Source organism: Balaenoptera borealis (assembly GCF_965194805.1).
Source record: "Balaenoptera borealis genome assembly, chromosome: 5".
NCBI lineage: Eukaryota > Metazoa > Chordata > Mammalia > Artiodactyla > Balaenopteridae > Balaenoptera > Balaenoptera borealis.
The window spans coordinates 127,216,191-127,240,331 of NC_138862.1; the positions used below are offsets into that span (position 1 = coordinate 127,216,191).

General features: G+C 40.6%; 1 protein-coding gene across 8 annotated transcripts; it reads right to left on the bottom strand.

Moving 5' to 3' along the window:
- Positions 1-253: 253 nt before the first annotated feature.
- On the bottom strand, positions 254-22,729 carry FAIM (Fas apoptotic inhibitory molecule). Of its 8 annotated transcripts, XR_014245118.1 has the most exons (7): positions 21,919-22,045; positions 17,957-18,015; positions 16,447-16,579; positions 15,905-16,133; positions 8,890-8,939; positions 3,751-5,503; positions 254-1,542 (listed from the first exon to the last, which is right to left on the bottom strand). XR_014245118.1 is itself a non-coding variant. In XM_082393710.1 (6 exons), exons 2-6 carry the CDS (start codon positions 17,998-18,000, stop codon positions 5,354-5,356), a joined length of 606 nt encoding a protein of 201 aa, XP_082249836.1. In that variant the 5' UTR covers positions 18,001-18,015; positions 21,919-22,045; the 3' UTR covers positions 254-5,353. The 8 variants fall into 8 exon arrangements, 7 of the variants coding, with proteins under 7 accessions (XP_082249836.1, XP_082249837.1, XP_082249841.1 ...); XM_082393710.1 differs by having other exon boundaries at positions 254-5,503; XM_082393711.1 differs by lacking the exons at positions 17,957-18,015; positions 21,919-22,045 and adding an exon at positions 22,273-22,729 and having other exon boundaries at positions 254-5,503.
- Between the last annotated feature and the right edge of the window lie 1,412 nt (positions 22,730-24,141).

Genomic DNA, 24,141 nt, shown 5'->3' on the forward strand with positions numbered 1-24,141 from the left:
TGTACATTTCTTACAAAAATTTTTTAACAAATGCATAAATGTGATCATAAAAGCTTTCTTTTTTAAAGTTGAAATCTTATTTTTTTTCTTGGATTTTGTTTAGTTATCCCCACCCCGCTGTCAGCCTCATTCTCTATCCCCATTAGGTAGCTCATGTCACCTGTTTCTAACCTTTCATATTTCTCTCCATGCTTGTATAATCATATACAGAAAAAGATATATATACACACACACACATTATACAAGGTGTCTATTTTTCTTTTTTTTTACACAATTGGACTATATTATGCCCACTTTTCTGCAACTTGCTTTTTTTTTTTTTTTTTTTTACTTTAAATATTTTTATTGAAAAATACTTTATGGAAATCTCTCCAGTTCATTCTTCTAAATGGGTGAATTGTAGTTAATGGTGTATAATAATTTATTCAATCATTTCTCTGTAGATAAGCATTCACAATTTCCAGTTTTTCCCCCCCACTATGCACAATGCTGCAGTAAACATCCTTGTAAAAATATCCTTATGCTGACACCGAAGGCTTTGTTTTTATGGCATAGATTCCCAAAGAGAAGGGTGTGTGAGAGGTGTGTGTGTGTGTGTGTGTGTGTGTGTGTGTGTGTGTTGTGTTTTAAAAAACTTTATAAGTACGCTTTAAAATCTTTACTGAAATTTAAGCATTCATACAGAACATAACATACAGACAGAAAGGTAAAAATCATATTGGTATATAGCTTCATTAATTTTCACAAAGTGAATACATCTTTGTAAATGGCATACACATCAAAAATAGAAAATTACCTTCATCCCAGAAATTTCTCTCATGCTCCTAGTTACTAACTACCCCCTAAAGTGAGCATTAGATGGACTTCTAAGACTATATATTAGTTTCTGCCTGTTTTTGAGCTTTATATAAATGGAATTTTTAATTTAATAAATGTCAGATTGCTTTCCTAAGAACTTACTTATTTTCATCACCAAAGTGTGAAGGGGTACCCTTTCTTCCATATCTCAGTCAGTAATATGTCATTGCTCTTTTAAATATTTTTTGATGTTTTCATTGTTAAAATAATACCCCTAGCTATAAATTAATTTGAGCATTTAAAAGATATATTTGTTGGCTATTTGGATTTCCTTTTCTGTAAATAGGCTATTAACATCCTTTATCCATTTTACAATTAGCCTGACTTTTCTTATCAATTTTTAAAGGCTCTTTATATATATGTTGGACCTTGTCATCTACATTATAAGTGTCTTCCCCATATCTATTGTTTGTTTATTGACTTTGCTTATGGTATCTTTTACCATACAACTTTTAAACTTCTAGATAATCAAATAGGTTGTTGTTTGATAGCTTCAGGATTTCCTTACTTAATGAAGATCTCCCTTGCCTAAAAGCTGTAGCCCTTCAGGGTTTAACCATCCCTTCCTTTTTTTTTCTCTCTACAACCTTCCTAGTTGATGTTATTCATTTCCATTGCATGAAATCTCCTGTATATGTTAATGATGCTCACAGGTATATCTCCATCCCAGACCTCTCCTCTGAGCTGCAGTAATACAAATCTCACTGCCCGCCATCTGTGAGGGGCGTGTTAGGTCCTGGGGGATACAGCAGTATGCTGTCCCTGCCCTCAGAGCTTTTTAGAGGATATATTGCGTGAAATGGAAGGGATGACTGGGAGACTTGCTGATCTACTGCACATTTTGTACTGCCTCGAGGGAAAGACTACAGTCAAAGGACTACATATCTATTAGAAAATGAAGACAACTCAACAGAAAAATAGGCAAAAGAAATGAAAAGGTAATTCTTGGAAAAGGAAGCCTGAATGGCCAATAAACATGTAAGACACTCAACTAGTAATCAGAGAAAATTCAAAAGATATACCATTTTATTTATTTATTTATTTAGGCTGCACCCCACTATACCATTTTATTTATTTATTTATTCAGGCCGCACCCCACAGCTTTCGGGATCTTAGTTCCCTGACCAGGGATTGAACCCACACCCTCGGCAGTGAAAGCGTGGAGTCCTAACCACTGGACCACCAGGGAATTCCCATGACATACCATTTTAAAAAAATGATTGGATTGGCAAAACTCTGAAATCCTGACTGTATCAAGCTTTGAAGATTCGAGGTAAAGAATTCTGCTGGTCAAAGTTTATAATGGTACAACCATCTTTGAGAGCAATTTGGCAAATCTTTAATATGATTTGCACTATTTCATTCAGCAGTTCTACTTCTTAGCATACCTAAAGCAGTGCTTCTCAGTCCTTGATGTACATACAACTCACCATGGGATCTTATTAAAACACAGATTCTGATTCGGTAGGCTGGAAAGATCTGAGATTCTTAATTTCTAACAAACTCCTAAGTGATGTCACTGCTGCTGGTCCAGGGACACACTTTAAATAGCAAAGGCCAAGAGAAACTGGAGCATATTCTCAAGGGACACACACAGAGACAGAAAGATGTTCATTAGAGCTTTGATGGTATAATGATCATCTGAAAACTACTGAGGCGAGTGGATGGCTAAATTCGTATGGTTGAATGCAAGAGTTAAAAGGAACTGGAGTTACATGTACCAACCTAGATCAATCTCAAAATCAATATTGAATGGAAAAAAAGCAAGTTGCAGGAAGGATCCATAGACTATAACATTTAAAATTTTAAGTAATACTGTATTTTTTTAGGGATATATACCTACACAGTTAAAGAATACAGATTTGCATGGGAATGGTAAACATCAAGTTCACGATAGTGATTACTTTGGCAAGGGAGGGGTATGGGAATAGCAAGGGTATATGGCTCTTCAGTTGTATTTTAATGCTTTACTTATTAAACTGGATGATAGGTAAACCCAGTTAAATAATACAAGTGTTTGTTATATTATTTTCTATTTTTTGTACATTTAAAATATCTCATTAAGCAAAACAACAAACCAAATAGCCTTATTTTTTAGGTTGGAGAAACGGAGGCTCAAGAACTTAACCTTTGGTGCCGAACTTCAAACCCAGGCTGTACACCTTCCTCGTGACCCTGCCGGGTTGTTTTGTTTGTTTGGCTGCACCGCAATGCTTGTGGTATCTTAATTCCCCGACCAGGGATTGAACCCGGGCCCTCCGCAGTGAAAGCACTGAGTCTTAACCACTGGACTGCCAGGGAATTTCCCCAAGCTGCTTTAAATTAACAAAACAAAAAACATGGGTTCACCAAGTCAAAGGCAAACTACATTCTCAAGGTTTGGTCTCCAAAAGACTGAATCAAACTGTATCCCCACGTGTTTGCTGAGGTACTTAATAACACACTGCAAAGTACAGTTCTGACTGCTAATAGCTAGAGTTCAAAATAAAGTGCCTAAAAATAATTGCTTTGCTTTTGGACATGGCACAAAACATTTTTTGTACCAGATAAAATATGGCCATTAAAAGTCGCCCTTTAGGGGCTTCCCTGGTGGTGCAGCGGTTAAGGATCCGCCTGCCAATGCAGAAGACATGGGTTCGAGCCCTGGTGCGGGAAGATCCCAAATGCCGCGGAGCAACTAAGCCCGTGCGCCACAACTACTGAGCCTGTGCTCTAGAGCCTGCGAGCCACAACTCCTGAGCCCGTGTGCCTCAACTACTGACGACCGCGCGCCTAGAGCCCTGCTCTGCAACAAGAGAAGCCACCGCCATGAGAAGCCTGCGCACCGCAACGAAGAGTAGCCCCTGCTCGCCGCAACTAGAGAAAGCCCACGCACAGAAGCGAAGACCCAACACAGCCATTAAATAAATAAATAAATAAATAATAAATAAATAACGCCCTTTATTCAAGGGAAATGAAAACGACCACACCCAAACACTTGAAAGCAAACCCAAAAATAAATTTAATAAGCCTCAGGAGAGTCCCTCTTAGTTCATTCATCTCCTAATCTTCCCGTGGCAGTGAAGGAAGGCTGGGGGGTGGCATGGGGAGAGCAGGGGGATGATTCCTATACATGTGGTATGCTAACCTTCCAGTCGTAAGACTTCAAATAAAACAAATGTCAGAGTAGGTAAGTCACAGGCTAATTTTAATATGCTCTGCCACCACGCATGTTGCCTGCCGCGGCCCCGCCTGTCTGAGCCACGTTCCCTCGCTGCTGTCCTGCCCCTCAGTTCCTCGTGCCTGATGTTAGAGCGTGGTTGTGCCTCTGTTCTGCCCCAAATGTCTTAGAAATACGTGAGCGGCAGGGAGATGGTAGTACAGCGTATGGGTTTTAGCGTCAGAAAAACCTGGGTCTAAATCCTGCCTGTTCCAGTACGGAACAGCTCACTAAGCTCGAGACAATGTCTCTAGGCCAGTGCCGTCCAATCAGACTTGGTATGATGATGGAAATGTTCTGTATCTGCACTGTCCAATGTGGTGGCTGCTAGCCCCATGTGACTGCTGAGGACCTGAAGTGTGGCTAGTGTGATAGAGGAATTTTTGTTTCATTTTAGTTAATTAATTTAACTTAAATAGCTACATGACTAATGGCTACCGTAGTGGACCGAGCAAGTCTAGAAAATGGAGAATTCTCCCTCTTATGGAGGATCCCCATGTGATAATGGACATGAAATACCCCGCTAAAAGACTCTACTATTAAACCATGTCCTGCCCTGAAAGACCTTCAGAAACGAGTACTGACACAATCTGGACCACTTCCTGTACTGAGGCGGCATCTCTGTGAATCTGCCTGGGTGGGTCTGCTTCAGTCACAAAGCGCTAACACCTCCACACAGGTGTGCAACTCTGACTTTCTAAACACTGCCTGACGATGCAACTGATGCTGTCTGGTGTAAAGAAGTTTGCTTCTTCCTTTTTTTTTTTTTTTTTTGTCCTTATCATGCTGATTAAACAATTGCATTTTCAGAAACCTATTTTTAATTAAATTCTTACATGACTCTCCTTAACATTGTTTACAGAGAGAAAATGTTTCTCATTTCAGTTAAACTAATAATACCATTGTATACCAACTGCTTTAAACTAGACTATCTGCACAGGTTAAAAACATACAAAGACATCCATTTTAAGAAACACAAATCAAGCAGCACCAATTTTACTTTATAGCATTTATTATAGTAAAAGTTGCTCTTGTAAAACACTAGTGATTTTTGGTCCATATCTTATTTTCCATTTGACGTTAAAACATTTTACATTATTTACAAAATAAATTGCAATATTTATGATACATAATTTTTTCTTCCTGACCTTTGGAACATTACAGTTTCAAGTAACTAAAAAATAAAAACATGGCGACTAGATGTACTGAAAAGTACATACTGAACATATTTAATCACCACAGTAATTTAAAAGTCCTGATCTTTACTTCTTAAGATTAAAATTCATTAACACGAAGTCATTCAGGAATCTCCGGGATTTCTCTATTATCCACAATGAGAGTATGAATAATCCCTTCTTTCCGCTTCCCACTACTGACAGCCTTTATGTAACAGTCATGGTTCCCAATACTGAAGTGAGTTTCAGTCCCGTCATCTACAAACTCACCCTGGGCAAACAAAAGAAGGAGGAATTAGTGTTCCAGAAACATTTATCTTTGTCTAGAGCATTAACATCACCTAAAAAGGGAGGTATAATGAAGTACATATTAGTTCAATGTTAAACTTTGCAAGATTAAAGTTAGAAGCTTGTATTTAGATGCTTTTACGTCTCTGTTATGAAGGTTTCTTATTTGTACCCCCTACAATCTTTAAGAATCTTAAGTTTCAGAGAAAAAAAAAAGTGTATCTAATGGCTATGTGTCTATAACATATACTATGTAGACAATGTAGACTATTTTCAAAAGTAAAAATAATAAACCTGATAGCAAACATTTATTAGTGATTTATTCTATACAAAGAATGGTTTACATGCATTATTTTATTGCATCCTCACAATAACCTGATTGGAGTACGATTACTATCCACATTTGATATGTGAGGAAACTGAGGCACAGAGTGGTTAAATTACTTGCTGAAGGCCCCAGTCAGTAAGGGATGGAGTGTTCTTAACCACTCTGAAAATCTGATTCCCCAGTGTATAAGGTGGCTTACAATAAATACATAACATAAAAAATAACATAAAACCAAACACTACTGAGTCTAGACTTGCTCTGTCCAGTACAGTAGCCACTGGCCACATGTGGCAACTGAGCATGTAATGAGGTGGGTCTAAAATGAGATACTCTGTTAAGGGTAAAATATACACTGGATTTGGAAGACTTAGTATGAAACAAAGAATGTAAAATAACTCAGTAGAAACTTTTTATATTTATTACATGTTAAATGATATTTTTGATATACTGATCTAAATCAAATTTTTATTAAGATGAATTTCACTGTAAAACTTTTGAAATCTGGCTACTAGAAAAGTTATATATGAAGCTCATATCTGTGGCTCATATTTCTATTGAACAGCACTGATCTAGAGTAAAAAGATAGGGGCCAAGTAGTACAGAGAAGGAAGGAAGAACAGGAGGCTTAGAGGATAAAAATGAATTATGCAAGGAAGCACCATCAGACTCACAACCTGGCTATGAGCTTCCTGGCAGCCAAAGCAGACAGAGCAAGGCCCCGTAGCTAACATTATCTAACCAAAGAAAGCACAGGAGGCATCAGAGAGGGAAGCTTTTTCTTAGCTCTGGGAAGAATCTGGCCAACACGGAGGTGTACTGACCACAAGGACTGGGGGTGCTGGTCCTGGAGTCTAGTGTGTTCTTTTTACCCCTTTTCACATTGAGCTTTGAAAAAATCCTTCAGGTCATACTTCTGTAAAAATCAATTTAGAGGGCAGAGGAAGGGTTGAATAATACAATCCTTGTAAGTAGCTTCTTGGTAATATGACAGATACATAGTCTTGGTCACGATGCTTTGAGATGAAAAGGAAATGGAGAAAATAAGCTGTAACTCACAGGCAGCAAGAGCAGGTGTACATAGTGCTGGGGAAGACTGCCCGGATGTGGAGCTGCCAAAACTGCCCGGCAAACTAGGTTGTAGTTACAATGAGGAGGCAATTGGGTGAGACAGAGCTATTGTCCAAACACTTGTGGCTTCTTGTCAATTACTGAGGAACAAAGACATTGTGGTTGGACATTATTTTCAACTTCCTACTTATTTACAACCACATTTTTAAATCTCTCTTTACATTTACACTGGAGAATTCCTGGAGGGTGGAAGGAATGTGATCCCAAACTGCAGACTCTCCATCTAGAGAATTCCAGGGTAGGAAAGAAAGAATAGGAAGGACTAGCAGATGTGGCGTCGGGCACACAGTAGGCATGGAAACTTAAGCTGGTCCAAAAGGAGACATAAAATACTGAAGAGCTCTCCAAGCCTCTCTGCATAAAAGTCTCGATGGGTAGGTTTAACCCAGAGGGTGGGTCAAACTCTGGAGGATCAATTTTGAGTGAGCCCTGGTTACACTTCCCTTCAAGAATTAAAACTAGGATTAAGAAAGAGAAAAGCATTAATCTTTGTAACTTTTGATTTCTGGCTTGGGCACTTCCTTAGAAGCAGATTGGCTATAAGACCCAGCTAGTCTGCTGAATAAATTCATCCCAGACCTCCCCTCCAAGCACATCTCCTCACCTTCCCAGACCTACAATAGAGAAGGGAGGTAACAGCAGCAACCACAACTTGCAGCTAGCTAAACTGTGCCAGGGGAAGAGAGCTTCTCATGATCTCTAGCCCTGGTGTTCATGTCTGAAGCCATGAAAGGGGACACCAGGGCTGGTATACCGCCTGCTTGCCAGCTGACCCCAGAACACATGGGAATTTCCACCCAAAGATTTCAGCTCCTGCTCCCACACTCCCAGCTGTCCAGGACCGCCTCCCCTGCTTCACTTCCTCCCCTGCTGTACATACCACTATTATTTCCTTCCCACTTGAGATGCACTCCTATATTCATCCCACCACAGCCCTAACAGTGCAAGCAGCAAAAGCCCAACACACTGGGGTTTGGATGGGGATTTCATTGTGCTCGGCTTCAATGGGTGGGGTAGCCTCTTAGCACTGCTACTCTACAAATTCCACTTGTCTTCTGGGGTTCGTGACAGTGCCTTTAGACAGCTACCTGCCTTTGTGTCACCTGACATTCTGTGCATCATTCCTTTTTCACAACCTTTGCTTTTAGAAACGTACTATCTGCTTTGAGTGTATGGTGTAAAGCCTTCCTATTCAGAGTGTGACCTGTGGACCAGCAGCTCTGGCAACACCTGAGGACATGTTAGAATATGCATTTTAACAAGATCCCAACTGATTCTATGCATGTAAGTTTGAGAAGCAGTGGTATAAAGCACCCCTTTAACCTGGATAAATACAGGAGGACGCAACCTTTGGGGAGGACTTTTTTTTTTTTTTTTTTTTACAAACCCTTGTGTCGAGGGCTGACTTTCAATAATAGTTTGCAGCAAGGGAGCTGCTCTGCTAGGTACGAAACCCGGACCCAGAAGCAGATCGTCTACGAACGGTTTAGCACCAGGGTCCCCACGAAACGGGCGTGATGGGCGAGGGGGCGGCCACCTCTCCAGCCGCGCCCGTGACCCAGGACGAAGGGCTCTCAGCACCGGACCCCGGTCCCGAAGCGCGGCAGATTGCGCTGCGCCTCCCCGGGGAGGATTTTGTAAATGCCGGAACTCTTTTCAGGGTAGAGGCTGGTCCAGGAGAGGAAAGGTAGAGTATGAGGTTGGTGCCGGACATAAGTTGTTACCAAACTCTCACTGCCCCAGGCACTGCCCAGGAAAGGTCTTCAGATTTTGGAGTCAGGATTACTTCATCTCTTTTTTGTTTTTAACCAACAGGACCTTCGTTACTTATAAAATCTCCATAGTTAGGAAACACAGCAACGTTTCAATGGTCACTCACGCACATGGTGAGAGTAATCAAAAGGTCAACTTACTGCTGTCTCCATTTTTTTACCATTGCACCATACATCCATAGTGTCTTTTTCTGTAAAAGTAACAGATGAAAAAAAAAATTATAATCTGTGATTTAAAGTTAACACTTTATTATTTTAAGAAGAGTTTGTTAAACTGGATTTTGAAAACTCCATTAATTCCATTCATGGCTTTGAAATTCTTCCAAATTTGAAGAAACTGTGTTTATCTTTTGTTCACAGACAAAATAAAAATGAAAGCAATCTTTTAAGAGAAAATCATGATCCCAATACAAATTAATGAAGACTTGTTAAAGAAAATCTTTAAAGGAGGATGCAGACAAATGAATGCGAAGAGGGACCTTTCCACACAGAATGTCTTTTTTTTCATATCATCTGAAATGTTTTAATAAAATTTTAAGGTCTGGTTGTGAATCAAAGAAGGGTTTACACACTCCCAGGATCACAATGTGTTTCCATTTAGGATACCAATATATTTTAGCAAATTAAAGAGTGCTTTTGGCTTTTTAAAAACCTATGTACTTCAAGTAATGTAATATTTGACCTTATCCCTTTTATATTTTTATTTTTTGGATTATAGCAAGTATTGCTTTTCTTTCTTTTTTTTATTGGAGTATAGTTGATTTACAATGTTGTGTTAGTTTCAGGTGTACAGCACAGTGATTCAGTTACACACACACACACACACACACACACACACACACACACATACTCTTTTTCAGATTCTTTTCCCTTATAGGTTATTACAGAATATCGAGTAGAGTTCCCTGTGCTATACAGTAGGACCTTGTCATTTATCTATTTCATATATAGTAGTGTGTATTTGCTAATCCCAGACTCCTTATTTACCCCTCCCAGAACGTCCTTTAACATCAGTGACTAGATGATTCCTCCTGCCTCTCACTAACCCAACTGGATGATGGCACAAAGAGACCACCAGAAAAGGCTACCTTGCTGTTCATACAGGACAGATAGCAATTTAGCCTTAAATTTCATATTGGATAGCACAATAATCTCTATTCATTTTGTTATGGTTTCACTTTGGGGAAAATTACTGGATCATAAGAAAAAAAATATAGGTATGGTACTTGATGGACTGTTCAGAGTACAGTGCTGACACAGTAGAGCAAAATGTTGCCACAATACACTTGGGCATTAGCTAAGCGGCCGCAGCTCACTCCAGGGAGGTGTGTACATGTGTGCGCGTGTCACAAACGCATGTGCATTTTGGGGGAGGATCCCTAGAGCCACTTGTGAATGTCAGTGTCCCAGGGAGTGGCAAGAGGGAGGACTGCACTCATTAAGCAGCCAGAAGATGAGCTTCAGGTGTTATTACGAAGACTAGAGAGAAGCGGGACCTGTGTGTGCACATGGAGCCCAGGGGTCAAAACCTGCCTGGGCCCCAATGTTCACTGCAGCATTTATAATTTATAATAAATTATAATAAATTATTAGCTATTTATAATAGCCAGGTCATGGAAGCAACCTAAATGCCCATCAACAGATGAATGGATAAAGAAGATGTGGTACATATATACAATGGAATATTACTCAGCCATAAAAAGGAACGAAATTGGGTCATTTGTAGAGACGTGGATGAACCTAAAGACTGTCATACAGAGTGAAGTAAGTCAGAAAGAGAAAAACAAGTATTGTATATTAACACATATATGTGGAATCTAGAAAAATGGTACAGATGAACCAGTTTGCAAGGCAGAAATAGAGACACAGATGTAGAGAACACACATATGGACACTAAGGGGAGAAAGGAGGGGTGGTGGTGGGATGAACTGGGAGATTGGGATTGACATATATACACTAATATGTATAAAATAGATAACTAATGAGAACCTGCTGTATAAAAAATAAATAAAATTAAATTTAAAAATTCAATTCAAAAAAAAATTACATGCTTTCTTCTGGTAATTGTTTGCATTTAAATTTCAAATCATTAACAAGTACTATTCACATTTAAAAAAAAAAAAAAAACCTGCCTGGGTGTCAAGGCTGAGATGCCTTGACACTGACAAGCCGTCTACTCCAGGAACACGGTCTCTTCTCCCTGCACCTCGAGATGCGAGCCTCACTTAGAGAGTGGAGAAAGGACTTTGAGCTGGGCTAGAGGGAGAGAGAGAAGGGCAGAGGCGCCCAGGAGGTATGGGAGGGGAAGCCCAATGGCAGCCTGAGTGGGAAGCATCTACGGCCACAGTTATGGGCAAACCCAGCTCAGCCACCTGGATCAGAGCATACGGTGCTCAAATAAACCACGACAGTGGTGACAATCGGAATTTTATTTAGTGGGACAACTGAACGTGTACGTGTACTCAGATTTTCTATAATAGCAGTTATTAACATGCCTCTGAAGAACATTGCTAATCCAGAAGCCATAAAAGAAAAGGGGTAAGTAAATCTGACTACATGAAAGTAAAAAAGATTTCTTCATGATTAAAAAAATACATGCATACGTATAAGCAAAGTCGTATAATAAATGACAGACTGGGAAAAATACTTGAAGCTCACAATACAAAGAGCTAATTTTAGTAATATAAGGACTCCTAGCAATCAAGGAGAAAAAGACCAACAACCCAAGAGAAAACAAGTCAAAGGACACATACTGGCATTATCAGAAAAGAAACACAAAAGGACCTTAAACGCATGAAAAGAGGCTCAACCTCACCCAATTTTGAAAAAGGCAAATAAAAAACATACTGGAATACCATCTTTCACCTAAAAGTAAAGTAGCTGGTGAGCCACTACATTTCTAAACACAACACTGTAAAATTCTGGAAGATAAAGATGAGCCCCCAAAAGCTTCCAGAAAGAAGAAACTAATGAGATTCAGACTGGCATAGAACTTCTCATTCAAAACAATGGAGAATAGAAGACACTGGAACAAGGCTTTCAAAATTTCTCAGGGGGAAAAAAAAAAAACACCACATGTTAAAGCCAGAACTCTATACTCAGCAAAAGTATCAACTTCGTTTAAGGGTCACATAATATTTAGCTCCTAGACACCCTTTATTAGGAAATCACTTAAGGATATGTTCCAGTAAACAACGGTGAAACTGGCAGTTGTGGGATTCAATAACTGATGGAACTAAAGCCAGGGTTCCATGAAAGCAAGCCCAGGACGGCCACTGGGCAGCAGGCCTGGGAAGCAACTATCTAGTTGTGAACAGGAAGTCAACAGACGCCCAAGAATACTGTCATTAAGGATGAGAAGGGCTTCCCTGGTGGCGCGGTGCTTGAGAATCTGCCTGCCAATGCAGGGGACACGGGTTCGAGCCCTGGTCTGGGAGGATCCCACATGCCGCGGGGCAACTGGGCCCGTGAGCCACAACTACTGAGCCTGCGCGTCTGGAGCCTGTGCTCCGCAACAAGAGAGGCCGCGACCGTGAGAGGCCCGCGCACCGCGGTGAAGAGTGGCCCCCCGCTTGCCGCAACTGGAGAAGGCCCTCGCACAGAGGCGAAGACCCAACACAGCCATAAATAAATAAATAAATAAATAAAATTAAAATGGTGTTCTGGTGAAATAGAGTTTCTAAGCACCAGTTTTAAAAGAAAAAAAAAAAAAAAAGAATGAGAAGATTTCGAAGCAATAGATAATACGAGTAAAAAATGCAGACAGACATTAGGAACATTAGCAAAGAAGATATATTTCCATTTCCAACAAGAAAAGAGAAAAGCCACCAGAAGAGCCCAGAAAAACAAAAGACTAAAAAAAAAAAAATTAAGGTCCAGTTGTGAAGAAAACAAAAAATGAGGTATAATTTTGAGAAACTGGTAGATTATAGAACAGAAAACGCACTTGACCTTGACACTAAAAACAGCTTCCTTTGAGTGGCACAGGGGGTGTGACAATAATACAGAGAAAGAATGTAACCATGGCCCACTCCAAAAATATTTACAAAATCACAATAATATAAATGTTATTTATTGGTTTTTAATTTTAGAATCAACCTATAGAAAAAATACAGGAGAACACAGTTATGGCTACAGAACAGAATACAAATATTAACTACTCTGATGATGTCAAAGAAAAGGTAGAGAAGACAGAAGTTGAAGGTGGTGAAGGTGGGAGAGGAGCGGCGGGGGAACTATATGTTCACAGCCTCACCTTACTCAACCGGGGATGAAGTAAATTTGAAAGCTGATGATGAAGATGGTGGTAGTGGCAGCAGAGGCATGAGTTTTTTACTGTCTCCAAATTTCCCCTGCTAAAACAGACAGGGCAACAGAACAGAACCAAAGACCCCATGGACAGTATCTACGCCACAAACTCTACAATACCAATAGGTGGGGGAACCACGGGCAACTACGAGACCGTAGCTGTAGTATTGGCAACCACGCAGAAGGAAGCAGAGGGAAGCAGCAGAGCCTCTGGTGGACCTAAGAATCCCCAGACGGCAGTCCCGGTTCTAACTGGAGTGTTCGGAGGGGCGATGTGTGAAGAGCAGCTGAACTAGAAGGGGTTTTACATTCTGACAGTGGATGGGGTGTGGCAGCAGCGGGAGGGGTCTGAAAGGGCTACAGCAGTCTGGGCCCCAGGAACCCTCAAACCAACCCGCCGAAGCTCCCTTCCAGTACAAACCCCACACTGAGAAGAAACCTGTGGGAAGACAATCCAACCTGAGCACCCAGGGACACGAGAGTTAAAGAAAGAGAAAATCTAGAAAAAATGGGGTAAGGAAACAGCAGCCATCTCAGAAAGTGTGCCCCAATGATTTTAACATCATCCAAAAACGACAGAAAAGGGAACTCAAGAACCTGAAATTTAAAAAGCTACACAAAACCACACTCCCTTCTAAAAATTCAGAAAAACTAAGATCATATAAGAATTATCAAAGAAAGGTATTGAGCTCTAGATCCATACAAAATTGTAAGAAAAAAGAACAGACTACCATCATTACAGAAAATAGAAGCATCAGAAAGACATGCTTACGTGAAAGGTAAAGCTGTAAAATACTATTTCAAAATGAGCTGAAAGAAATTAAGAAAATCATACAAGATATGAAAGAATGACTAAACAATGATTAGAAAAACTCTGAGAAATGAAGTATAGAACTCAGTAAGAATTAGAAATAAAAATAATTTCAGAAATGAGGACTAAACTAAAAGGAACACAAAACAAACATAATAATTCCTTAATAGAAACAGAAAATGAAGAGGAGGAAAATTTTTTAAATCAAAAAGAAATAAAGATGACAGTACAAGTCACAGGCTGGAAGAAAATAACTGCAAAACGTATCCGATAAAGAATGTGTATCTAAATATCTTTGTTACATTTTTAGAATTACTGATTGACAGGAAGTATTTAAATGGCAACCTAGACACAGTCTTTTAAATATAACTGAAGCCAAAATGGTTGAAAAAATTAATCTGCTTTTTTCTCATGATACGTAAAACAAATCTCATAATGCACTAAAGATTATGGTTCCAATTTTTTTAAACTCGTTATCTAAAATATACTAAGAACTCTTAAAACTCAACAGTAAGAAAACAAACCACCCAATTGAAAAATGGGCAAAAGCTCTATAGAAACAGCTCACCAAAGAAGATACACAGATGGCAAATAAGCATATGAAAAGATGCTCAACACCACATATTATTAGGGACTTGCAAATTAAAACTGAGATATCATTACACACTTAATAGAATGACCAAAATCCAAAACACTGGCAACACTGCTGGCAAAGATGTGTAGTAATAGGAACTCTCACTCATTGCTGGGAGGAACACAAAATGGTACAGCCACTTTGGAAGACAATTTGGTGGTTTCCTATCCTCCTCAAGAAAAATTGACCCAATTTCTTTAATAAATAAACCATACAGGAGTTTTTTGGTTTCCTTTTTTTCCAACTATGTGCATTTATTACCTGATAAACATTTTTCATTCTTAAAAAAAAATTTTAAGGTACTTTCTAGCATTCAACTAGACTATATACTCTTTTTTTTTTTTAATAAATTTATTTATTTTTGGCTGTGTTAGGTCTTTGTTGCTGCATGCGGGCTTTCTCTAGCTGCGGCGAGCAGGGGCTACTCTTTATTGTGGTGCGTGGGCTTCTCATTGCGGTGGCTTCTCTTGTTGAGGAGCATGGGCTCTAGGCGCAAGGGCTTCAGTAGTTGTGGCACATGGGCTCAGTAGTTGTGGCTCGCGGGCGCTAGAGCACAGGCTCAGTAGTTGTGGCGCACAGGCTTAGTTGCTCCGCGGCATGTGGGATCTTCCCAGACCAGGGCTCAAACCCGTGTCCCCTGCCTTGGCAGGCAGATTCTTAACCACTGCGCCACCAGGGAAGCCCTAGACTATATACTCTTAAAAGACACAGACAAAGTCTCTTCATTTATGTATCCTCAAGGTCTGGTACACAAACTGCCATTTAAGAGGTTCTCAATATTACCTAAATAAATGAATCAATGAATTAATGAGATGATCTACATAGTCTTAACTTAGTGATATGAGAAGCAGGAAATACTAAGAGTAACCAGAAGAGTGAAAAGGTAGTAAATATTTGTCTTGCAAGTTTTGTAGGCCCAACAGAAACTGAGAACACAGATGGCAATCTGTAATAGCAGAACTTAGCTTAAAGAGCAATGGCTTACTTTTTATTTTTTAATCTACTTTATCTGGACTGATGATTTTGATCTGCTGCAGTCCTAAACCTATTGCTACCTAGAGAAAAATTCCCTTTTTACTGATGTATCTTTAATTTCCAACTGCCTTTAGACATGCTTTTAAAGAGAAATATCAAATAATAACAAATGTCTACGTCAATATTTCTTTTTTTAAACCCAAGTTTATAATCCTCGAATCCATCACTATAAAATCTGGCTCTCATTTCTCCATATAAATCAGTCGATTCAATGAATACTTCATTTCCACAGGACACATGAGAAATACAACTGCACTTAACATTCTGTCCTATTCAAAGCTCCCATAAAAGGTCTGGACAGTTAGAGGAACTAATTAAATGGCCACCATAAAAAGCCAATAAATTCTGCAGAAACGGCTCTCACTTACCCAGCACAACTCTAAAGTCCTCACCATCCAAATGTAATACCCAAGTATTGGTGGTTTTTGATCTGTTCTCCATATACTTCTTGAGACTTTTCCCATTAATTTCCAGAGTATATTCATAAGCAAAACCACTGACAGCATCTATATTTATGGTTGCTTTCATCTTTGCAGCTCCAACACAGAAGGTTTCTTTGCCCACTAATTTGAACATCCATTCTTTTCTTATCTCTTCCTAAGTAATAAAATATAAAAGTTGAAAACACATAAATGGAAGAAAATTTAATATTTTCACGATACAAAGGTTTTAGAAAATAAAGTCATTTTAAGTTTAAATATTAGATGTTATAGTCTATGAATTGCACAACTATTATTAGTTTGCTTTGTATGGCAAAATGATACAGGCCAATATATAAAGATAACCACTGTAAGAGAAAAGCCTTGCATTCACATATGAAGAATCTACATTAGCAAAACCCAGCTTCCCTGTACAAGCTTCCCTGTACACAGTATGTACACATATTTTACGAAGTAACATTTTTTCCTACCTTTCCATCTACATATACCACTCGTTTGCCTGATGTGGTCCCATGTTCGAATTCAATCTTATGGACTCCATCACTTAAAGCAACATCCCAAACAGCTACGAGATCTGTCATTTTTTCCAGGCTGTAAGGAGGGCTAAGGGAATAAAATTAAGCAATTATAATAGGCCAAAACAGTAATAGAAAAACCAATTAATCCTTCCAAGGTGAAAATATCAGATTTTAAAAAGCCCTGAAATTATAAAATATTAAAGTGATATTAGCTAAGAAAGCCTACTTACAGCACATGTAACTATCTTCTCCCTCTTATGCATTCTTCTTTTAAGATGAAATTACTATATATGGGTATATAGACAGATAATTCCAAAGTCACCTTAATATAATAGGATTAAGAATCAGTCAGTTTATCCACGACAGTATTCTAAGCTAGGCCACAGAATAATGCTTGGAAAGGTCAGTAAAAAGTTTCTACTTCTCCCTCCCGTCACTTAAAAAGCACAGTATTTAATTTTGGTTTTACTTTTTCAGATCCAATCACTCTAAAGCAAGAATTCTCAAAACATTTTATACTTAAACCAATAACCAGGGATTAATTTTAACAAAAAAGGTTCTAATTTATAATACTAAGACTGAGGAAAAAAGAAGTCATGGAAGAAATGTTCTATAATAGATATAAAAATGTTATGGAAGATAGTAATCTTGTCATTATTACAGGAAATCTTATTAAAAATATAAAAGATTCTGTTTTGTCAAGTTTCTGGCACAATTTAAACACATAGTTTATATTAATTTTTTAATATAAAATATATATTATATGTGTGTCCTATGTGAATAACCTGTTATGTATAATGCGTATGTAACATGTAAGTACTATTTTGATACTGATATAGATCTTTAGCTTTGAGAGAAGTAATATTTATTACAGCAATAATGATCATAGCTAGCAGTTATTTAGTACTTACTGTGTGTCAATCACTGTGCTAAGAGCTTTATATATATTAACTCAAAGAATCCTCACCATGAGGTGGGTACTATCATTATCTCTATTTATAGATGAGGAAACTGAGGCTCAGAGAGGCTAAGGGCTTGTTTAAGGTCACAATGACAGTAAGTGGCAGATGGGATGTAAACTTAGTAGGACTCTGGCTCCAGAGTCTGTTCTCTTAACTACATCCTGCTCTTCATTCACTCTAATCTCCTTTGTAGGCTCTAAATCAGAGACAGTAAATGGATTTTATATCATTTTGAAGTGACTGCCAAGAATTTTGTGCTGAGACGGATTTGGAGACCTTACATCCAGGTCCTATGGAAAAGGATGCCACATTAGCGCTGGCCACCTCTATGCCAGGTGTTTACCGCCCTTTCTCGAAATCACAGAAAAGCAAAACTATGTGTTCTGCAATATTACAAAATGTGTCCTTTAAAAAGTAGCCTGGATAAATAACTCTCCTGAATGATTAAAACCATCTTGAAAGTTTCATAAGCTAGTTTTATTGCAATGCAAGACATTTACCTTTCGTCATCTTCAAAGATAGGACTGTCATCTCCAGATGCCATGGTTGGCAAAACAGTCTTTAATCCAATTAGCAGCCAGGAAAGAGAAAAGGAGAATTGCAGCAAAGAAAGACTGAGAGCAACAAAGATGACATTTGCAAAGAGTTTTTCTAACTCTGCAATCCATTTCTTAAACTGCATGCAGTTTCTGATGAAACAGCGTTTACATACAATAGAATTGCAATATCTAATTTTCAGGGAAAGAAGTTAAATCACGCAAATTAGCCAATCATATTTTTACCTGTTATGGATTTATAATTTCCTAAAACCAGAGAATAAACTCTAGTTTATGCCACTGAACTAGGGAAGCCAGGGAAGCCCCCTGAACTGTATATTTTAAAACGGCAAATTTTATGTCATATATATTTTATCACAACTTAAAAAATTAATACTGTAATATACAAAAAACCTATTGAATTATACCCTTTAAATGGGTGAAATGTATGGTATATGTGTTAAGCTTGCAAGAAGCATCCAGGGATATGCCAGTTTGCTTTCTAAGAGCAAACTTAATTTGCCCACTTACTCAAGCCCACTTAATTTACTAGTGCCAATAATGAATCCATAAAAGTTACGTAGTTTGCTCAGGTCACTAGAAGAGCCCAAGCCAAAACTAAAGTCCAGAACTCCTGTGTAATTAACTAAACAGTATCTGGGCTGTAATGCTAAAATCAGAAGCACACATAATACTCACACGCATAGGAAACCCCCCACATTTGAAGATTTGGGATTAACAGTTGTACCCCTGCCAAACCTATTGAAAAATAATTTCAACTATTTTTTTGCTCCCAAGATCTACTCTAGTCTAGCCTTTTCTGTATAGATGTCCAAGGGTGCTCACTCCTTGTAAAAAAACGGGAGATTGACAATCTTTTTGGTCTGGAAACAGCCAGAAGCCACAAATTGTTTTTAAAAAGATATTAAGGGCTTCCCTGGTGGCGCAGTGGTTAAGAATCCGCCTGCCAACGCAGGGGACACAGGTTCGAGCCCTGGTCTGGGAAGATCCCACATGCCGCGGAGCAACTAAGCCCGTACGCCACAACTACTGAGCCTGCGCTCTAGAGCCCGTGAGCCACAACTACTGAGCCCAAGTGCTGCAACTACTGAAGCCCGTGCGCCTAGAGCCCGTGCTCCGCAACAAGAGAAGCCACCGCAATGAGAAGCCCGCTCACCGCAACGAAGAGTAGCCCCTGCTCCCCGCATCTAGAGAAAGCCCGCGCGCAGCAACGAAGATCCAACACAGCCAAAAATAAATAAATAATTAATTTAAAAATTTTAAAGATATTAAAGAAGACCTTAGCACCCATAAAAGCGATCCAACAGGCAAAGAAAAGCTAAGCATTTTGGAATGAAAGCTAAAGATTCAAAACATATTGTACCTAAAATAAATCCCTCTTTTTTTTAGCACCTTATATATTTGTGGATTTTTCTAGTCTTAAAAGTATTTCTTAGGGGGACTTCCCTGGTGGTCCAGTGGTTAAGGCTTTGCCTTCCAATGCAGGGGGTGCGGGATCCATCCTTGGTCAGGGAGCTAAGATCCCGCATGCCTCATGGCCGAAAAACCAAAACATGAAACAGAAGCAATACTGTAACAAATTCAATAAAGACTTCAAAAATGGTCCACATCAAAAAAAATCTTAAAATGAAAATTTCTTAGGATATCTCCTATGAAAGTGGAGGGTATCCTGCAACTATCAAAGCAAAGAGAATACATAGTAATAGAGTAAGCCAACAGCATAATATAAACTTAAATCAGCATCCTTTGTAAATCAGAGTAGACTTTGGGATATCATTCAAAATTTGCTCTACAACTTTTAGAGACTCTAGAAAGTTCAGTAATTCAGCAAACTTGAAAGAACTGCCCAATTTTCCATTATAAGGAACTTCAAATATTATCACACTAAGATAAGGCATGGTACCATATTAATTATAATTATATTTTATATAAAGTATAAAAGACAACACAGCAAATTAGAAAGGTTAGAAATCAAGATCACAGAAAAAAATTTTTTCCCTCAACTATCAACGTTCATTTATACATTCAACATTTATTTACAGAGTATCAGTTTAAGGTGTTGAAGAAGTTTTGGAAATAGTGGTGACGGTTGCACGACATCATGAATGTACTTTATGCCACAGAACTGTACATTTTAAAACAGCAAATTTTATGTCATATATATTTTACCACAACTTAAAAAATTAATACTGTAATATACAAAAAACCCGTTGAATTATACCCTTTAAATGGGTGAAGTGTATGCTATATGAATTATATCTCAACAAAACTGTTTAAAAAAAAAACCCCAGGTGCCCTGCCAGTAGTGTTTCTTGGAATATGATTACACCTATAACCAAGAGATGATCACAGCTGTCCATGTCCCCGATTTCTACCTTACTCATATGAATAATGAGAAATATCTGTCTCACACACATCTCTAAGCTACAAATTGGACTTAATAAACACATGTCATATTCTAAATTCATCCACCATACATACATTTAATTATCACGACCATGTGACCAAACTGGAAAATGATCATTACAAAGAAAAATCCCCTGTATTTCAGCACAAAGTTTTAAGAATGTAAATAAAAAGGATGGAAAAACAAATTCCATTTATTTTCACTGATAAGGACAATGTCACTCACTCACTTGAAATTTTACATGTCTTCAAAGGAAGCTTTCTGAGTATCTGGTGATATACCCATCAGCATAATCCTTTAAAATCCCTTCCCTAGCAACCCAGCATCCACGTATCAGAGAGTATGACTTAAATATAAAACAGTTTCCACTGTTCATTTAACCCCAGCTTGAATTTTGCTTTAACTTAGGTTTAGTCGTATTGGAGACTGTAATGGTTTATCCAAGCTAAACCTAAGTCAGTTTTAAAAATTACTAAGGTACTCACAGTTCCTTTTCAGCAAAGCTCTAGGTAAGGCCAGCTACAAGGCAGGTCAAACTTAAAGAGGTGTTGACACCGTCCGCCCGATCCCTTGTGAAGCACTGGGATCTCCAGCAAAGTCTGTCAGAAAGCTCCCTAAGCCAGGTGTTCCCAAATGCGAGGCACAAAAACGTAAATAACTTTTCCGAGGTGCATTTTTGCAACGTATACCACAAGCCTTACGAGGGATTCTCTCTAAACAAATAATCGTGCTCAAAAAACCAGACGGAACAGTGCTCAACGAATTGCTTTTTGTAATAGCTAAGAACTGAAAACCACCTGTACGTTCACCATCAGAGAGATAATCCATTAAGTAAATCACAGTCCTGTCACTCAGCGAGCGTCAAGCCCCGGCCTGGCGCGGTCAACCCGGCCCCAACACAGCCTAGCGCGGCCAATGAAAAGGATGGAGAAAAACACCGAAAGCCGCGCGCAGACGCGTGGGATGTATTAGCAAGACAAAGAAGCCGAGCTGCGGCACTTTATGATCCAGGTTCTGCAAAAATACAGCCCGCTCATGCTTGCAGGGAAAAGGGGACTGGAAGGAAATACACCTTAATGTTAACCCGAGTGTCTCCCGGGAGCGGGGGTTCGGCTCCTGCGCTTCCTTGCTCGTGCTTTTCTGCTCCACTTTTCCGACGGCGACAAGTATGAATTTATACTCGGGGAGAGGCCGGAGCCGCGGGTCACGGGGCCTGGTCGGGTAGGGGCGCCCCGCCGCCCGCCCCGGTCCCTGCCCCGGCCCGGCCGCCGGGAGACACCAGGAGCCCCCTCCCCGCCCCCCGTGCGGGCCCGGGCCTCACCGCAGGGTCGCCAGGCCGCGGAGACACCGCCCACCGCTCGGCGCGCCCACCGCCGCCGCAGCCGCCGCCGCCGCCGCCCGGAGATGGCGGCCGCCAGCACCGCGGCGGGGTCGCCTGGGGCTGCGGGCAGGGGCTTCCGGGCCGGCCGGGCCGCCCCACCTGGAGCGCGGGGCTCACCTGGGCGCTGTGGGCCGCGGTGGGGCTCTGGGCCCAGCGACCGGTGGGTTCCGCCGACTCGGCCACTTAGGCCGCGTGGCCTCGTCCCTTCGCCGAGAACCAGACACAGCCTCCGCGGAAGCGAGAGCTCGGCAGGCGCGAGTCCCGAGCGCGCCGACTCTCTGTCGCGCTTCAGGTCCCCGGGGGGTGCCCCGCGCAGGCCGCCGTCCGCCTCCCCGCGCGGCGACCCAACCCCGCCCGCCGCTCCAGCCGCCGGCTTTGCGTTCTCGCCCCCTCCCTAGACGCCTCGGTAAGAACCAGCGGATAGCCGGCGCTGGTCGGACGCTGGGGAAAACCAGGTGGGCCAAACCCTACCTGCTCTGTAGCCGCGGGGCAGGTAAATCCGATCGTGGCATTCGCTCCTTGAAACCCTGTAAGGCTGCTGGCTATTTCTTTAAAGATCAAAACTCCTTAGGGTTGGCGCGAGGCCCTGTGTTTGATGTTGCCCCTGCCTCCTCTGGCTTCATTTAGATCCTCAAATGTTGCAAGGTCCTTCTCACCCAGGGCCTCTGCAGGTGCTCTTCCCTCGGCCTGGACGCTCCTCCCTGCCTCTTCCCTTAGTTAACCTCCATTTTGCTGTTGAGAGTGTTCTTCAAATATCATTTCTTAAGGAAAACTACGCTGGCCCCTAAGGCTTGCAACACCTGGAATTCTCCTCAGCTCCATTCAGGGTGTGCAAGTATTCTTTGTAATCTTTGCTGAATGTGCAGTGTAATTGTACACCGAGGTCCGAGAAGGCGGGGACCGTGGCTGTCGGTTCTCACTGTAGCATCTCCCACGTCTGCACAGTGCAAGGCTCTGATAAATGTTTGTTAAATGAATGAATGAAGAACAGGCCTGAGTAATGTTTTAGGTGGCCTCGATTTTTTTCACTTTAAGGAAGAGACAGCATCACTGCAGGGAGGGAGGACGGTGGGTGAGTGGGCCATCTGAGAAGAGCAGTGAGTGGTCCCTGTGGAGAGTGGGCCCCAGCAACAAAATGGAGACATGTGAAGGGATTCTCCGGGGGTCCTGGGGCTCTGAAGATTTGGAGGTACAGGGACATCTAGGCCCCATAGTGTAATTTCTTCCTGCAGCTTGATGTTAACGTTAAAAAGGATTCTTTCACCTCTGGGATTGGTAGTGAGGATGCCAAGCAAGTGTGTGAGAGAAGGGGAGTTAAGAAACAATAAAGAACAATCTATTGATTAGGTCAACCTGTCTGCAAAGTAGTAGACTGAATCTCAGAGAGCACTGATTTCTTGTTTGCCACCCTGTATGGAAAGCTCCCTGAAGACAAAGACTTTTCATATTTGTATTTTTTTCTGCACTAGTGTCCTGAAAAGAGAGTTTTCAATAAATGATTGTTAAAAGAATGAATTAGGGGACAAAGGTAAAAGGCCTCAGAGTGGTGATTTCCAGAGATGAGACAAGGCTAGCTGAAGATACCTCCCTAATTCCTTTCTCCCAATCCTTAGTTCTTCTGAGAAACAGCTGTGAGTTGTTGGGCTAGGACCAGGAAACCCTGGTTGGGCAGCAGCTCAAAAATATTGTTTAATGAAGAGTCATATTTTCTTATAAAACTTTGAGAATCAGAATATCTTTTACAAGACCAATGATGTGTAATTTATCGAATGCTTGCTTTGTGCCTTGTGTATCATTGCCTGTAGTTCTCACAACAGTCCAGTGATTATACTTAGACCCATTTTGCAGAGAGACCCAAAGCCCTTCAGAAGTTGTAGAGACAGGCCTGTGGGATTTGAAAAGTTCATATTAACAAGGCCTGTTATTAGAAAAGTATTAATTGTGCATGAACAGAAATATAGGTCCTGTCTTAGAGGCCTGGGGAACCCCTCTGCCCAGGGGCCCCAGAACGTAGTGGGGGTCAGCCCACTCATGAAGTGTACCCAAGTCTGTCCCCAGAATAGGCGAGGCAGTCTGATTTCTCCGCTGGCTTCTTCTGTGCCACTGTTTCCTCCTTGGGTATAGGTTCTGGGATACCTGGAATTAAGGAACATACCAGTTTGGGCTGTATTTTCTACCTACTCATTCCCTGGGCCCAGGACACTGGAGATAGGAATAGTCGCTTGGTATCAAACAGGATTGTCCTGGAAAGAAAGTCTGAACAAAATACTGTGAAAGGTATTGAACTGAGTGTGAAACGTACTTATGTGGCTGATCCTGCTTTTGACTTTATTTCCACTC

Excerpts from the sequence above, each read along its gene's own strand:
- FAIM (XM_082393710.1), bottom strand. The coding sequence starts at position 18,000 with ATGGCATCTGGAGATGACAGTCCTATCTTTGAAGATGACGAAAG. Across the intron at positions 8,940-15,904 it reads GGACTTTAGAGTTGTGCTGG|AAAAAGACACTATGGATGTA; the intron begins GTAAGTGAGAGC and ends TTACTTTTACAG. Across the intron at positions 5,504-8,889 it reads GTAAAAAAATGGAGACAGCA|GGTGAGTTTGTAGATGACGG; the intron begins GTAAGTTGACCT and ends TTGTTTGCCCAG.